Source organism: Peromyscus eremicus, chromosome 2 (assembly GCF_949786415.1).
Source record: "Peromyscus eremicus chromosome 2, PerEre_H2_v1, whole genome shotgun sequence".
In the NCBI taxonomy this organism is placed as follows: domain Eukaryota; kingdom Metazoa; phylum Chordata; class Mammalia; order Rodentia; family Cricetidae; genus Peromyscus; species Peromyscus eremicus.
In genome coordinates this window covers 146,290,242-146,306,586 of record NC_081417.1, presented here as the reverse complement: position 1 = coordinate 146,306,586, position 16,345 = coordinate 146,290,242, and the positions used below count along the sequence as shown (strand labels likewise).

The 16,345-nt window shown below is 42.6% G+C and overlaps 1 protein-coding gene across 7 annotated transcripts in view; it reads left to right on the top strand.

Annotated features, from left to right (window-relative positions):
• Srrm1 (serine and arginine repetitive matrix 1) overlaps positions 1-16,345 on the top strand; it is a 32,272-nt gene that overhangs the window by 10,272 nt on the left and 5,655 nt on the right. For 3 of the 7 annotated variants that reach the window (XM_059255172.1, XM_059255179.1, XM_059255177.1), the window contains 9 exons: positions 456-659; positions 1,935-2,123; positions 2,369-2,488; positions 5,813-6,087; positions 10,239-10,319; positions 10,687-10,773; positions 12,633-12,777; positions 13,128-13,169; positions 15,918-16,046. In XM_059255172.1, coding sequence (XP_059111155.1) covers positions 456-659; positions 1,935-2,123; positions 2,369-2,488; positions 5,813-6,087; positions 10,239-10,319; positions 10,687-10,773; positions 12,633-12,777; positions 13,128-13,169; positions 15,918-16,046 — 1,272 coding nt within the window. The remainder of the gene's footprint in view (positions 1-455; positions 660-1,934; positions 2,124-2,368; positions 2,489-5,812; positions 6,088-10,238; positions 10,320-10,686; positions 10,774-12,632; positions 12,778-13,127; positions 13,170-15,917; positions 16,047-16,345) is intronic. The other 4 variants (XM_059255173.1, XM_059255175.1, XM_059255176.1 and 1 more) reach the window with 4 other exon arrangements.

The window sequence follows — 16,345 nt, the reverse complement described above, 5'->3', positions numbered from 1 at the left end:
CTTTTCTTGTGAAGAACATACTGCTTACATTGCACCAGCCATTTTTGTGCATCTTGAGGCTCTGCCTGACCAGCTCTGATCTGATCTGATCTGTCTATACTTGAACTCCGTATTTCGGTAGGGTTGGTGTGTTGTTGAGGAGCTATGGCTTTAAGCATCTTCATCTGAGGTGTTGGTCTTTGAATGATCACTGGGAATAGTTGAGAGCCCACCCTCCTCCCCAAGTCAGTGCCGCCTCTTCTAACTGCTCCTCGAGGCCGTTACCTCTGTTTGCTTGTCCTTCTAGTTCTGTCTGGCCTTTTCCCTCTCAAGTAGATGAAATGGATATCTTGTTTCATGTGAAACTTCTCAGATACAGACAACAGTGGGTAACTTAAAAGATTAATCCTCTGTTTTCCCTTTGTCTGCGCCATACCACATTATTCAAAAATCTGAAAAAATTGCTTTCATCCTAGACGCAAATCCAGATCTCCTTCCCCTAGAAGACGATCTTCCCCTGTCAGGAGAGAGAGAAAGCGCAGTCACTCTCGATCTCCCCGTCACAGAACCAAGAGCCGGAGCCCTTCCCCTGCCCCAGAAAAGAAGGAGAAATCTCCAGAGCTCCCAGAACCATCAGTGAGAACAAAAGACTCTTCAGTACAGGAGGCCACGTCTACAAGGCATGTTCCTAACATCGTGTTACGTAATCATGTTTTAGGCTGTTCTACCACCTGCAAATGTATATTGCTAACTTAAATGCTTGTTTTCCTTTTAGATACTTTCTCTTTTCTTTTTTCTTTTTTTAAATTACAAAGTTAGTATGGGAAAACGAAGCTGAAATTATATTCTTTATAAGGAAAATGTCCTAGCGGTAACCACTTGTCTTTTGTATTTTTTTTTCTTCAATGTACATTGGTGGTTTGCCATGGGTATCAGGTCCCCTGGAACTGGAGTCACAGACAGTTGTGAGCTGCCATGTGGGTGCTGGGAATTGAACCACATTCTCTGGAAGAGCAGCTAGTGTTCGTAACTGCTGAGCCATCTCTCCAGCCTTGTCTGTTGCATTCCTTTAAACATTTTATATATTGTAATGTGATGTTCCTACCTCCTTGCCACAATAAACTGTGGACAAGTTCCTGTTTTGTTTTTGTTTTCTTTTTGAGGTAGGGGGATGTAACTTAGAGCTTTGCACATGCTTTGTCACTGACCTACATTCTCAAACAACTTTTACCCCCTAAATCTAAAGAGGTTTATTCATTTCTGTTAACTGGAGTACAAAATATACCAAATAAAAGCCACCCCCTCCCTCTTGAATGGGAACATGTTGTGCCCTCTGGCTGCCTTAGGCTTGAGCATAATGTAGCTGCTGCGCAACCGCTCCCATAGTCCACAAGGCCGCCTGGCATGCCGTCCATGAGACTGCAGCCCCTGCAGTTGTGGACCTGCGCACATGATGGTTGAGCAGGTGAGGGGATGCTGTCCTGCCTGGACTTTGTGTCCGTTAGCTTCTGTCCCCTCATGGTTCCAGAGGCTCCCAGGAGTCAGGCTTTGTGGACTCCAGCAGTTGGACAGTGGCACAGTCCTGGCCCACATGTGAAACAGGGATATGAATTCTTAGTTGCTCAGTGAATTCTGATATGTATCTATCTTTTGAAGTCAGAAGTCTTTGCAGATATTGAAAACTTTTTTTAGAATAAGGTGATCTATATCTGTTAATTTATTATATTCGTAGGGGACAGGTCACGCTGTTTAGAGTTGGCGCTCTCCTTAACTTTAATGTGGGGTTCCAGGGAATTTAACTGAGCTCAAGCTTGCACCATAAGTACTCACCAAAGACAGCCATTTTGCCAGCCCTAGAAAACCCTTTAAAAAGAGAGCCGGGTCAGTATATTGTTGTACTGGCTTAGGATTCTCAGAAGAGAGGAGAAAAAAACAAAACACTGTCATTTTCACAGTGACATCCTGAAAGCTCCCAAGCCTGAGCCTGTACCAGAGCCCAAAGAACCTTCTCCAGAAAAAAATTCCAAAAAGGAAAAGGAAAAGACTAGACCAAGATCGCGATCACGTTCCAAATCACGATCTCGGACCCGTTCTCGATCACCTTCTCATACTAGACCAAGACGGCGACATAGATCCCGATCAAGGTGTGTTACGGCCTTGGGATGAGTATGCGATTTAGGTTGTAAGTGGTGATTTTCAAGGTAACATTGTAAACAGTGTCAAAGTCGCATAGAATGTTCAGAATGAAGGTTACTCTGCATTTATGTGAAGTCTACTTTTCTGTGCACTGTAAAAATCTACATAAACAGAAGTTGTGGCATTGGAAATTAGCGCCAATAAGTTCCTTGTTTTTAGTTTATTTGGGGCCTAATTCTGTTTGTTATGGCAGGTCTTACTCTCCTAGAAGGCGGCCAAGCCCAAGAAGGCGACCATCTCCTCGAAGAAGAACTCCACCGAGACGGATGCCCCCTCCACCAAGACACAGGAGGAGTAGGTCTCCAGGCAGACGGTGAGACTCTGTTAGTGGCAGGTGCCTGGCACTTCAGGGTGATCTTTGGTCTAATTTCAGGATCCTTTTGTTTTTGTTTGTTTGTTTGCTGGAAGACAGATGTCATACATTATACTAGGGGATGTCTTCTAGACAGCCTGATGCACTTCAGATGTGGCACTACTTGAGCTGTGAGAAACATACTGTCAGGAAAGAGTCAAGTCACTGGTTTTGTAGGTCCTGTGTGTTTTACCTTCTAAGACTTGACTAAAGGTTGTTTTTTTGTTTGTTTGTTTGTTTGTTTGGGTTTTTTAATTTTTTGAGACAGGGTTTCTCTGTGTTGCCTTGAGCCTTTTGTGGAACTCACTCTGTAGCCCAGGCTAGCCTTGAACTCACAGAGATCCACCTGGCTCTGCCTCCCGAGTGCTGGGATTAAAGGCATGGGCCACCGCCGCCCGGCTAACTAAAGTTCTTATAAGGGACAGAACCAAGGGCTAACCAAGGGCTAGCAGTGTGCTTTAGTGGTAAGATGTTTGCTGTGTAAGCATGAAACCCTGGGGTCTATTCCTCAGTACTGTACAGACTCGGGTGGAGTTTTGTTCCTATCTGTCATCCTAGCACCCTGGAGGTAGAGGGAAAAGGATCAGAAATGCCGTCATCCTCTGTACGACTGTGACACACACACAGCAAAGAAAGAACTGGCTGCTGTTTTGTTTGACTTTTTAAATGTGTAAGTGTGTGTTTATTGTGTGTACAAGTGTTTTGTCTGCATTTTGTGTACTGTGTGTGTGTGTGTGTGTGTGTGTGTGTGTGTGTGTGTTACCCCCAGAGTACAAAAGAGGGCATCAGACCCCTTGGAACTGGAGTTACAGATGGTTGTGAGCTGCCATGTGGGTGCTGGGAACTGAAACCGTCTCCTCTGCAAGAGGAACAGGTGCTCTTAACCCCTGAGCTGCTTCCCTCCCATCTGACTTTTAGCTTACTACGGCTTCTGAAAGGTAACTGACTACAGAATTAATCATGTTACTTAACCGTTTTTTTTAAAAAACCCATTTGCTATTTTACCTTAAGTAAACGTACTTATATTGTATGTGTATACAACTTGTCCCTGGAGGTCAGTGGACAACTTTGGAGTTCTTCTGCCTGTGGGTGGTTCTAGGGGATTGAGCTTGGGCTACCTGGCTTGCACAGCAAGTACCTTTACAGTATTTCTCTTTTTTATAAAAACATTTATCTTGAGTATGTGTAGAGGTGTGTGTTCAAGTGCGCCAATGTGGATATGTACGTGAATGCAGCTGCCTGCAGAGGCCTCCAAATCTCTTGGAGCTGGAGTTACAGGCAGTAGTAACTGGTGGTGCTAGGAACCAAACTTGTGTTCTTTGGAGGGCAGCTAACGCTTTCGCTGCTAAGCCATCTCTCCCACCCTTTGTAGTGAAGCCTTTTGTAACAGCTCAGAGAAAGGTAACATAAAAGGAAAGTTCCCCATAATTCCATTCCTAGATAGAGGTGTTGCATAGTATTTGTTTGCACTACTAAAGATGTGTCTCTGCCTAAGGCACATTCTGATTGGTTTAATAAAGAGCTAAGTGGCCAATAGCTAGGCAGGAGAGATGGTTGGGACTTCTAGGGAGAGAGGGGACTGATGGAAGAGTGTAGGTGTGCAGATTTTGTCAGGTGTGTTGGATGTGCCATACCAAGAAGAGCCACGTGGCAGAACATGGATGTAAAAAATATGGATTAATTAAGTTATAAGAGTTAGTTGGGGCCGGATGGTGGTGGCGCACGTCTTTAATCCCAGCACTCGGGAGGCAGAGGCAGGTGGATCTCTGTGAGTTCAAGGCCAGCCTGGTCTACAGAGCAAGTTCCAAGATAGGCTCCAAAGCTACACAGAGAAATCCTGTCTTGAAAAACCAAAACAAAGTTAGCTGGGAAAAAGCCTAAGCTAAGGCCAAGCTTTCATAATTAATAATAAGTCTCAAGTCATTATTTGCAGGCTGACGGTCCAAAGATAGTCCAACAAGAAAGCTTGATACATAAAGCCATAACTAGTAGTTTACAATGGCTACATGTGACAATTAGGCATTCATCTAATTCAGCCAATAGTACTAATTTTTTTAAACATTGCTGAAATGTGTAATTTGCTTAATCATTCTAAAATGGGCATAAGATAAAATGTTTTTATCTTAGATATTATTTTATAGCAATGAGATTGTGTCTTAACTTTATACAAAATGAAGCCTGGTACACAGGAACAGAATTTTCTGCCTTTTTGATATGTTGCCTGGGCCTGCTTTCCGAGTGTGCTTTGGACAGAACTTAGTTGTCTAGTCTTCCTTGTTGCTGCTGGTTGAACCAGGGCCTCACTCAGGCTGAGCCTGTACTCCGTCTCTGAAGTATACCCTAGCCCTGGAAAAGCTGTTGAGTTAACGTTCTTTACCAAGAACCACGGCAACTACAAAAGGGAAAACATCAAATGATCTCCAAGTTCTATCTGTACAGGTAGGACTTTCAGACCCACACTTCAACAGCAACAACAAATACTATCTTCCTTGGGGAGTGGTGTGAGGTACCGAGACTTAAACATGTAGCATTGCTGCTGCAGCTGGTGGACGGGACAGATGTGCCTGGGGTGGAATTCCAGGCGTCACACTTTTCACACTGATCGTTAGAGAGGTAATGCCAGTGTTCCTTAGTCCACTGTGAAGGAAACAGCATCTCTCACATTGGAGTTTTGCAAGCGGCCTGTCTCAGTAGTGTGCACCGAACAGTTGAGCAGTCACAGTGTTTTGCAGATTCTGTAAGATTCCCTTTCAGCCAGTTTCTAATCTCACACTTAAGGGAGGGTTTCTTTTTTTCAGGTTCTCAGGAACTCTTCTGCCAAAGGTGAATTCTGCAGGTACACGTAATTGCAACAGAACTTAACCACAGATTTTGCTGCAGAATTCAAGAGGCCCCTACTTCTAAGTTTATGTAGCTAAATGAATTTTAAACTTTGCACATGTTTTTAGTGCAACTTAAAAGTTACTTGACATCACTCTGTCACCCCCAAAGTTGTACAAACTCCATAACCCCATTATCACTCTTCAGGAAGGGGCTGCTTTGTTACTGGATTACAGCATTCACAGCTCAAACACAATCAGAATGAGTTATGTGTGTGTACTCAAAAATAGCTGTTTCCTGTCCTAGGTTATGGTTTTGTTTCCAATCTTTTTGAAGTAATTTGTGTACTTAGCTACATAAACTCAAAAGTTGGATAAAAATAGCTGTATTTTTGCGTACATTATACATACTGTGAAGTCATCTTCAGTGGGATGCAGGTAATGAAGTGAATGCTTTATTCCGCAGAAGGAGGCGCTCTTCCGCATCGTTGTCTGGAAGTAGCTCTTCGTCCTCTTCATCTCGTTCCCGGTCACCACCAAAGAAGCCTCCCAAGAGGACATCCAGCCCCCCTCGAAAAACTAGAAGGTTATCTCCTTCAGCAAGTCCTCCTAGGCGAAGGCACAGGCCATCATCTCCAGCAACTCCACCACCTAAAACTCGCCATTCCCCAACCCCCCAGCAGTCAAACCGTACAAGAAAAAGTCGTGTTTCTGTGTCTCCAGGAAGAACTTCGGGTAAAGGTAAAAACACAAAGCATTTTGTTATCTTTGGCATCAGGATGAACCCAGTTGTACCCACCTTCAGAAGCAACTAGGGGGTACTTTATATGTGACACTGTAAATGACTTGCCTTGCCTTTCTGTTCTCAGGGCTTTGCTGAAAGGGGGTGATATGTAAAGGTAGTTTGTTTTTCCAGTGCCCTTTGTGTGGGCAGGTGGCCAAGCAGATCAGTAGCTTGGGGCTATTTGAATTGGGGTAACAATTGGAACTTGTGTTCTTACTGTAAAGATTCGTTTTATTACTCTGAGACCAGTTAACTATTCCACCCTCCCCACAACCCTTCTTAAGGCTTTTTGTTTGATATCTTAGTTGAGAACTTTGTGTTCTGGGGTTTTTTTTGTGTGTGTGTGTGTGTGTGTTTTTTTTGTTTTTTTTTTTTTTTTTTTTGGTCACATTTATGCCCCAAGGAAAGATTGATTGATTTAGGGTCTAGGCAGGGATCTTGGGTGCTGTTCTCATTCTGTTCAGTAGATTGGTTTCTAAGAAATTGATGACCTGTGATTGTGCCAGCCAAGTAGAATGTTAGTCTGATAGTGCTGAAACCCCAGCGAGCCACAACTCTTCTCCACAAATATGCGTGGAGAAAGAGGAGAATAGGATCCGTTCGAAAGGTGCATTAGGTGCTAGGACTGGAGTGATAGAGGCAGCCTGAAAGGTGAGTGGAGTGGGTGGGAGGCTTGGGAAAGCTGCTGCAGCAGTTGGATTTTAGAGGGTGTTCTGAGCCGGTGACTGCCCGAGTGCTGGGATTACAAGGGCGCACCACACTGCTGCATTTTTAAACCTCTTAGACCGAGAGGGATGAGTACAAAGAGGACCTGCTGGTGGGGGCAAGCCGTAGAGTAATGTGACTTTAATGTCCAGTTCATGTAGTGACAGATAGGATGTTTAAGACAGCTATTATACATGCACTGTGTTATTTCTGCTTTTCTAAAGTTCCCATTACCATGTCCTAATCTGATACTTACTTCTCTAGCCAACTTGTCTTTTCTTGGGAACTTTACACTTGTAAATATTTCTTTTGTTTAGAGCTAGAAAGCTCTCTAGGGGCAAGACACTCTTTAGTGTTCCCACTATTATTTTAGAAAAATACATGTTTTTTCCATTTAGATCATATAGAAGAATTACTTTAAAATACATGAACAGAAGGAGTTCTTCTGTTAAAATAGGGCAGTTATTGAGATTTATTCATTCCCCTTTTCCTGAGTCTGCACCGGTGCCAGTCTCTCCTGCTTTGACATAAGCCTTGTACACATGTGATGGGTATTTGCAGTTGAGAGAAGTTCATTGAAGGGAGCAGAAACCTGCCACGTTCTCTGCTCTGGGACAAGCTCTTTAGCCAGACAGTTGTGCTGTGGATAGCTTCGTCTGCTTTATGTCCACTGAAGCTCAGAATTGGTTTGAACTGTGTGGAAATGACCCTTGGGTTGAAATTTGAGAGCTAGAAAAGACCTTGGCAATTGTTAGGTGACTTAGCCAAGGTCAGCTAGTTAGTAAAAGAATTGAAGAGCTCATTTCCAGTTAGGCAGTGAGAATTGTCAGACTCCAAATGCCTTTGTATGATTAGGGAGGAAGAGGAAGGGCGGAATGAAGTTCTTGGCTTCTCTACTGGGTACTGTGATTTCAGAACTGCCCTCTTTTGGGTCTCTGGATACTTAGAACTGCGGATGCTGTGATGTAGGGTTCTTGTTTGTAGTTCATGTAGCAGATATTAATTGGGGTCTTGTGATCTGCTGTTGATGACAGGCAAATGAGGGGAGAGTAAGGAGAGAAAAGTGGGGGATTTGGGACTAAATCATTCTGAGTGTACTTTACAGTCTCATTAAGTGTTTGAGAAACTTGGAATCAGTTGTAATCCAGGTGCTGCATAAACTTGTACCTTAATCAGGTGTCCTGGCATGGCCTGTATCTTTTGAATCGGCTAAACTATATAAATTGTGCTTTGTGGACGCTTAATGTATTTTACTTTTCTGGTTACAGTAACTTAACTTTACAAATTATCTTTTGGGCAATCTAAGATTAATAATTAATAGGACTATTGAAATGCTTTAAAATTCTGGTTTTAGAGTTGTTCTTTTAGATTTCTGACTTCATGCTAGAATGATTTGCTCCTTGAATTCTTAAAACACTATTAACATAACACAGTAAAAAAAAAAAAAACAGAAACACTTGTTACCTGTAATAATGTTTTTTTGTTTGGTTGGTTTTGGTATTTGGTTCTCCCCCGCCCCCAAGACAGTTTCTTGGTGTGGCCTTAGTTGCCCTAGAACTAGCTCTGTAGACCAAACTGGCTTCAAACTCACAGAGATCTATCTGCCTGCCTCTGCCTACCGAGTGCTGAGATTAAAGGCATATATCACCACCGTTTGGCAGAATGCTTTAACTCAAGAGTAGGATAATGTGTATGCTATAAATACTACTAAAGGCTATTTTAGTTAAGCCATTAATGAGACGTTAAGTCAGGATGAACCCACCCATCCATGTGTTTATTCCTTCTGTTTAACAAAATAGGTAATGTTGGCTAGATGTGATGGTATGTTCCCCCTCACCCCCTAGACAGGGTTTCTCTGTGTATCCCTGGCTGTCCTAGAACTTGATCTGTAGACCAGGCTGGCCTTGAACTGAGCTTTGATCCACCTACCTCTGCCTCTAGAGTGCTGGGATCAAAGACGTGTGTCACCACCACCTGGTAATAGTGCACTTCTTTAATTCTGGTATTACATTGCCATTCTGAAGCCAGACAGTAGTGAGATCTTGTCTCAAGAAATATAAAAGCAATGTTAATTTTAATTATGTTTTTTAAGAAAATGCCTTCTCACAGCCAAACAAGCCACCTTCTAGATAGTTTTAAATTTTGATCCTCTGAGATGGTAAATTTGACATGTAGGCAATTTCCTGTTTGTTTGTTCATTTTGATTTGATTTGTCTTTTAAAATCTTGGGAATAGTATCTTGTTATGTCATCTAGGCTGGCAGTCCTGTCTCAAGCCTCCTCCTTGTTGGGATTTTTTTTTTTTTTTTTTAATGTATGTTCTGTGCTAGGGTATATACGCACAATGCAGGTACCCACAGCCAGACGAGGTTTCATATCTGGAGCTGGAGTTAACACGTAGCTGTGAGCTACTCATACGGGTCCTCTGTAAGAGCAGCAAGTGCTCTTGACCACTGGGCTCCTCTCCAGCCCCTGTTACTTTTATGAATTTTAGAATTTTAGATGTTAACCATTCTCAACCAAATTCAGTGGTTTGTCAAAATACCGTTAGTAGGTAGAATCATTAACTAAAGGAATGTAGCTCAGGGATAATGTAGCTCAGGGATACAGGGCTTGTCTACTGTGTGCACCATTTCAGTAGTAATTTTCTCTTTGATTACTTTAGCAAAGATGAGGTTGAAGTGTTAGATCTCACCGGTTCTTGTGGTACTACCCTGTATAGTCTGTGACAATCCCTAGGGTGTTAAATAAGGTATAACTGTATTCTGATAAGATATCTTATCGAAATTCATTAGTCATTCACAGGTAAAAAAAACTAAGGGATGACCTGGGGTTGGTTGGTTTCTTTGTTTTTTTTTTGAAACAGGGTTTCTCTGTGTAGCCCTGACTTATCTTGGAACTCACTCTGTAGACCATGCTGGTCTTGAACCTGGAGATCTGCCTTGCCTGCCTCTGCCTCCCAAAGTGCTGGGATTAAAGGCGTGTGCCACCACTACCCATCTGTTTTGGTTGTTTTCTTTAAAAAAAAAATTCTGGGAGTTGATTCTCCTCTTCTTCCTTGTTGAGATATGGTCTCTGGCAGGCCCTCCCTGCTTTCTCCTGCATGGTGTATACTCCAAGTTAGCTGGTCCAAACTTCCAGACCATTCCCTCATCTTCACCTTCCATTTTGCTGTAGGAGTTGTGGGGTTAGGCATGCATACCACACACTACATCCAACTGGTTTTAGTGCATGGGCTTTGAGTAATCAGTGCAGGGTTCTTGCTGGCCCTATAGAAGTTTTTGAAGCTTTCCATATTTAAATTTTAGGTTTTTTTATGTGAACAGTCACACCCCATTTTTGTACTATTAAAATGTTCTTTTTTTGTTGTGTGAGAGATTTTTTTTCCTTCACTTGTTTTTTAGTGACAAAACATAAAGGTACTGAGAAAAGAGAGTCACCTTCACCAGCACCCAAGCCGAGAAAAGTGGAGTTGTCTGAGTCTGGTAAGTTGTAATGATTTTGTAGAGGTGGTTTTTTCTTTTTCCTTCCGTAGTTGATGGTTCCCCTTGGGCTGGAGATTGGTTGTACAGGGCACCACAGTAGAAGAAAGCTGAAACAGCTCCAGCATTTTAAGTGTTCTCTGTTTCCTTATTTCATTCATCTTAACCTCATTCTCTTCCTTCTGTATTTGGACATAATTGGGGTTTGATAGCTAGCTGAAATGTTTGTAGAATTCCTGTCTCCCAGCCTGACCTGTAGTCAATAAGTTTAGTAGTTGATAAAGGTTCGAATGCTTGTTTTTGTGTTCAGTTACGTCACATTACCTGTGCATAACTAAAGAGAAGCTTTCTCAATGCATCCATCTTTCAGAAGAAGACAAAGGCAGCAAGATGGCTGTAGCCGATTCTGTGCAGCAGAGGCGCCAGTATAGACGACAGAACCAGCAGTCCTCATCTGGTATGGACACCAAGAAAGTGCTTTCTACCTCCACACCTGTTGGAACCCCAACCCTTGGGAGGTGGAGGCAGGAGAGTTCTTGTAGAGTATGAGGCCATTAAGGGCTACATAGTGAGAGTCCCCAAAACAGCAAACCCAGAGAAGTCTGTAGTATCAGTCAGTATTCAGGAGGTGGAGGGTCATTAATCAGTTATTCTTGGCTACATAGTGAACTGGAGATAGCCTGGACTACATAAGGATACCTCCCTTTTACATATACATACATAAATATGTGTGTGTGTATATGTGTGTGTGTGTATATAATGCATGTGTATTTTACCTGCATGTATATCTGTGTATCATGTGTATATCTGGTCTCAGGAGGCCAGAAGAAGGCATCAGATCCCCTGGGATCTGGAGCTGTAGACATTATGAGCCACCATGTGGGTCCTGGGAATTGAACCAAGACTATTGTTTGCCCAGCACCTCCAGTCCTGAGACCCTACTTCTGAATGCGAGGGGGTGAGGGACAAAGAGTTTGCCTTCATGGGAATTTCTGTGTCAAAGTTGGCCACTGTGTATATTTCTTTCTTATTTTAAGCCCTTAAATTTTTCTTTTAAATTGTTACATTGTTATGAAAGTGATAAATCTGGCCAGGAGTGTGGTTCTGTTGGTCTAGTATAGCTTACTGTGTGAAAAGGCCTGGGCTTTATTCCTAGCATTAGTAAAAATAAGGTAATTGACCTAGAGTAGAATATTCTACACATTTTTACTACAATAGTTAAAAAGGAAAATTAAATTGGATAACTAATTTATTCCCTAATATGCAGGAGTCTGTGGTTTAGAACATCTTAACTGGGTTTTTGTGAATCTTTCCTTTTTTGCTAGTAGCTTTTTGTTTTTTCTTTTGATTAGTTGCCTTTTGTTGGTCATTAAGGCTGCTTTTAGGTATTTTGTTTGTTTAGTAGTAGGCAGATGAAGTTTTCAGATAGTTTTAATTGTTGGATTAAAGAGAAAGTATGCAGAAGCTTGTTGTTTACGCCAAATGCGGTACTTGGGTTTTGGTAGGTTTGATTTCATTTGAGACAGGCTTACCTTGAACTTGCTGTGTAGCCAGAAAAGACCGTAAACTTCTGCCATACTCCACTTCCTCAAGTGATTATTGTAATTATTATAGTAGTCATTTTTATTTTCTATTTGAAGTAATTTATTGATGCTTTGCTTTTCTTTTGTTGCTGGCATGGAACCCAGGGCCTGCTCATACTAGGCATGTGCTCTTCCACTGAGTTACTGAGTTGTACCACCAGCCTTAAGATTCCTTTGAAGCTTTACTTTGTTAATTGGAAATAATGACTAACTTTTTGTTCTGTCCTGTTTCTGAGATAGTCTCATTCACACAGGCTGCCCTTTAACTTGCTGTGTTGCTGAGGCTGGGGTTGAGCTGTAGACCCTGCCTCTACCTCCCTGTCAGCAGATACGGACGTGCACCAGCAAGCCTGGTTTAAAATCCCTAGATTTCTTAGAGGTGCATACAGGCCTCAGTTCTCTTGATAGTAAACTAGCCTTGTGTTTGCTAGTTTTCTGTTGGGTGTGGGGATATTGACTGCCACTAGAATTGCCCTGATTAAATTGTACTGACGGTACTGAGAACTGAACACCATGGCTTTATGCCATACTAGGTGAATGCTGTGTCACTGAGTTTTACTAGCCTCTAAGTAACGTTTTTTTTGCAGTGCTGGGGGTAGAACCTAGGACTGAGCATGCAATGTAAAAGCAAGGGTGAGTGTGAGTGATTTTGTGTGTGTGTGTGTGTGTGTGTGTGTGTGTGTGTGTGTGTGTGTGTGATATTTTGTTGTTGTTCTTTGCTCTGTGATTACAGACTCTGGCTCCTCTTCCACCTCAGAAGATGAGCGGCCCAAGAGATCCCATGTGAAGAATGGTGAGGTAGGCAGGCGCCGGAGACATTCCCCTTCTCGGAGTGCCTCTCCATCACCTCGAAAGCGCCAAAAAGAGACTTCTCCTCGGTAACAACCTCCGTTAATGGTTTTGACTGATCTGTGGTGGGGTTGAAACTGTAACTTACAGAGTGGGCTGCAAAGTTATTTTAGAATTGGCTAATTCTTCCTTTTGAAAACTGAAGAGTGGTTGGGTCTGGGGTTTTGGTTAGCTTGGTTTTTTCTTGCTTTTGGTAGTTCTCAACATTAAAACTAGACAAGTTTTGAGTGATTGCCTTATTTATGCATGAATATAAAGAGCAGTTAAATCGTAGCATTAATTCCAGACACTTTGAAGCTTTTAAAAAAAACTGCCTCCACAAGAGGAGTTTAACTTGTGAACGGAGTTCTTGACACTTGTTTCTCTCCGCTGCTCTCAGGATGCAGGTGGGGAAGCGATGGCAATCGCCAGTGACAAAAAGGTTGGTTAGACACTGTTATTGAAATTAGGGCCACACCAAGTTTACTCCCCATTTTACAGATGAATGTGTTGGGGCAAAAGTTACGTTGTTTTGGTTTTTCTTCAATCGTGTGAGATAAGTGATAGGGAGAGCTGTGTATGAGGTGTTGGTTTTAGAACTCTTTCTAAGCTGGGGAGAAAAACTTAAGGAGAAACTTCAAAATGCCAAAAGTGAACGTCAGGGTTGGTTCTGTAGTCTGTGCAGAAGTATGGGGAACATATCTGTGAGGTAAAAGTCTTCACTGTTTTTATGTGTCGTGTATATGTGTGGGCACACACGTGCCACAGTATACCTGTTGAAGGTCAGAGGACACTTGTAGGAATTGGTTCTCTTTGTTCATTGTGTGGGTCCTGGGAATCGAACTCACTTAATTCTTCAGGTTTGGTGGCAAGCGCCTTTATCTGCTGAGCTCATCTCAGCAGTCCTGGCTTTCTCCCCCTACCTTCCACTGACGGAACTTTTTTGATCATGTGCTTATGTGACCATGAAACCATAAAATTTTAGATCCAAATCCTGTATAAAAAAATCTTATAGTGGGCTGGGCAGTGGTAGCACACACCTTTAATCCCAGCACTCAGGAGGCAGAGGCCAGCGGATCTCTGAGTTAGAGTCCAGCCTGGTCTACAGAGTGAGTTCTAGGACAGCCAGGGCTCCACAGAGAAACCCTGTCTCAAAAAACAAACAAAAAAATCCTTTTAGTTCAGGCCTGTCTCACAAGTGAGAAAACACAGGGAGAAGTGTCTTGACCTGTGCCACTGACATGCTGTCTGTCATCAGTTCCCTTTTCTGAGTACAGGTTGAGCATCCCCTGTCTAAACTGCTTGGGAGAAGAAATGCTTCCTGTTTTTGTTTGTTTGTTTGTTTTTCTTTTTTTTTAAGATTTATTTATTTATTACGCATACAGTATTCTGCCTGCATGTTTTGCCGGCAGGCCAGAAGAGGGCACCAGATCTCATTATAGATGGTTGTGAGCCACCATGTGGTTGCTGGGAATTGAACTCAGAACCTTTGGAAGAGCAGCCAGTAGTACTCTTAACCACTGAGCCATCTCTCCAGCCCGTTTCCTGTTTTTTGTTTTTTTTTTTTAAAGTCTTTTTGGGAAGACATTGGGAAGCAGTAATGGAACAGAGTGGGATATTTATGCTGTGGAGGGAACTGTTTCATGATAATGAAAAAAAAAAAAACAGAAATATGAAAGAAATAAATTTGGTACAAAAATATTTTTCTCCCAGCTGCAATGACTTCTGGCTTATGTGAAAACAGTAAAATTAGAATTAATGTTCCTAACTGGGCGTGGTGGCACATGCCTTTAAACCCAGCACTGGTTTCAGACAGGATCTTTGTATGTACCCCTAACTGTCCTGGAACACTGTATAGACCAGGCTGGCCTAGGACTCATAGAGATGCACCTGCCTCTTGTCTCCTGAGAGCTGGGATTAAAGGGGTCCCCCACCACATCTGACAGAAATTATTTTGAGTTATGACTCAGTGTCATATTTTTGTTATTGTTTGTTTGCTTGTTTTGAGACAGGGTTTCTCTGTGTAAACCTGGCTGTGCAGAAACTCGCCCTGTAGACCAGGCTGGTCTTGAACTCAGAAATCGCCTGCCTCTGCCTCCCTAGTTTAGGGGTTAAAGGTATGTGCCACCGCCACCACTGCCCAGTTCAGTATCATATTTTAGGGAGGGTAAAATTAAACATGATTTTGAGTGTTTATGTAAAATATTAAGATGAAGTACTAATCACAGATCATCTGCAAATCTAAATCAGATCTGGTTGGAAGTAAAATCTGGTAGTGAATTTCTGGCTTTTCTCTATTTAGTCTCAAATGGGAGCCAGGGCCTGGTAAACTTGAGAAGCTGAGTTCTAGGTTCACAGCATTGGTCCTGACTGGGTAAAGAGCCAGGAACTGTTTGCGTTGTCTTCTTTCTCAGTGTATGTCAGTTTGCCTCAAAGGGACCAGCTGGCTTAGCCCACAGTTCAATAATATGTCTTTTTGAGGCTGCTTCTAGTTAAGTCTGTTATGGAACTCAGAATCGGGGTGGACTTGGTTCATGAGTGTATTTAACACATTACCCCAAGGGCAGCCTCATCCTCAGCTTTGTCGTTTGTTCCTTGTCAGTGCTGGACATGTATTTTTAGTTAGATGGTAAAGGTTGGAGAGACCCCTCAAAGGTAGAGTGCTCGCTCGCCTAGTGTGTGCAGACCCTGTGCTCTGTGGTGTTGGAGAGGAGGGGCAGTGTGGAGCAGTTGTCCCCAGGTGTGGGCCTTAAGCATTGCTGTCTATTAACATCCTGAATGTTTCTCATAGAGAATCAGAATACCTGAAAAGCCTTTTCAAAGCACAACTTGGCTGAACTTAACCCTGACATGGTCCACATAAGTCTCAGATATGTGTATCCCAACTTTAAAAAAGTGTTCTAGTCAGTCTTTTGAAATTTTTCACTTCCTCTGTCGGGTGATTTATGTTATAACCAAATACTTCTTTTGGAAGCTAATATCACAAAGCTGTGTTGTTTTACCCAGGCCAAAAGTGAAACGTTGATTTTTAATTGTTGTTTCTAATGTTGGCTGCTACCCAGGGTCTGGGCTGAGAAAGTACCCTGGAACATAAAGTAGTAACATCTCTTCCCTGGGTTATTTGCTGGAATTGTGCTTCCTGGGCCTTTGATTAGAAATGTCACTGACTGAGAATCACTTCTTGCTTTAGTGGTAGAAGGAGGAGAAGTCCCTCTCCACCACCAGCCAGAAGGCGACAATCTCCTTCTCCAGCTCCTCCTCCTCCTCCTCCCCCTCCTCCTCGGCGGCGCAGATCCCCCACCCCACCACCACGACGAAGGTACTGTGTCTTGGATTTGGGGCTGTCTCAGCCCTCAATCCTCCCAAATACTGGAGTTACAAATTGGAGCCATTGTGCCTGGCTAGAGTTACTAAATAATTGCCCAGTTCCACTCTACCACCTTGCCTGAAGATTGGCTTATTGTAAATCTGAGCAGAAATTTAGGTTGAAAGACCCAAGCACAAATTGTAAAGTTAGCCTGAATGTTGTGTTAAGTCTTAATTCCTAGGTAACATAATAGGACTTCCTCACTTTTAAGAGAAAAGCCAGGTAGAACTTTCAGAGATATCTTTGTCTGG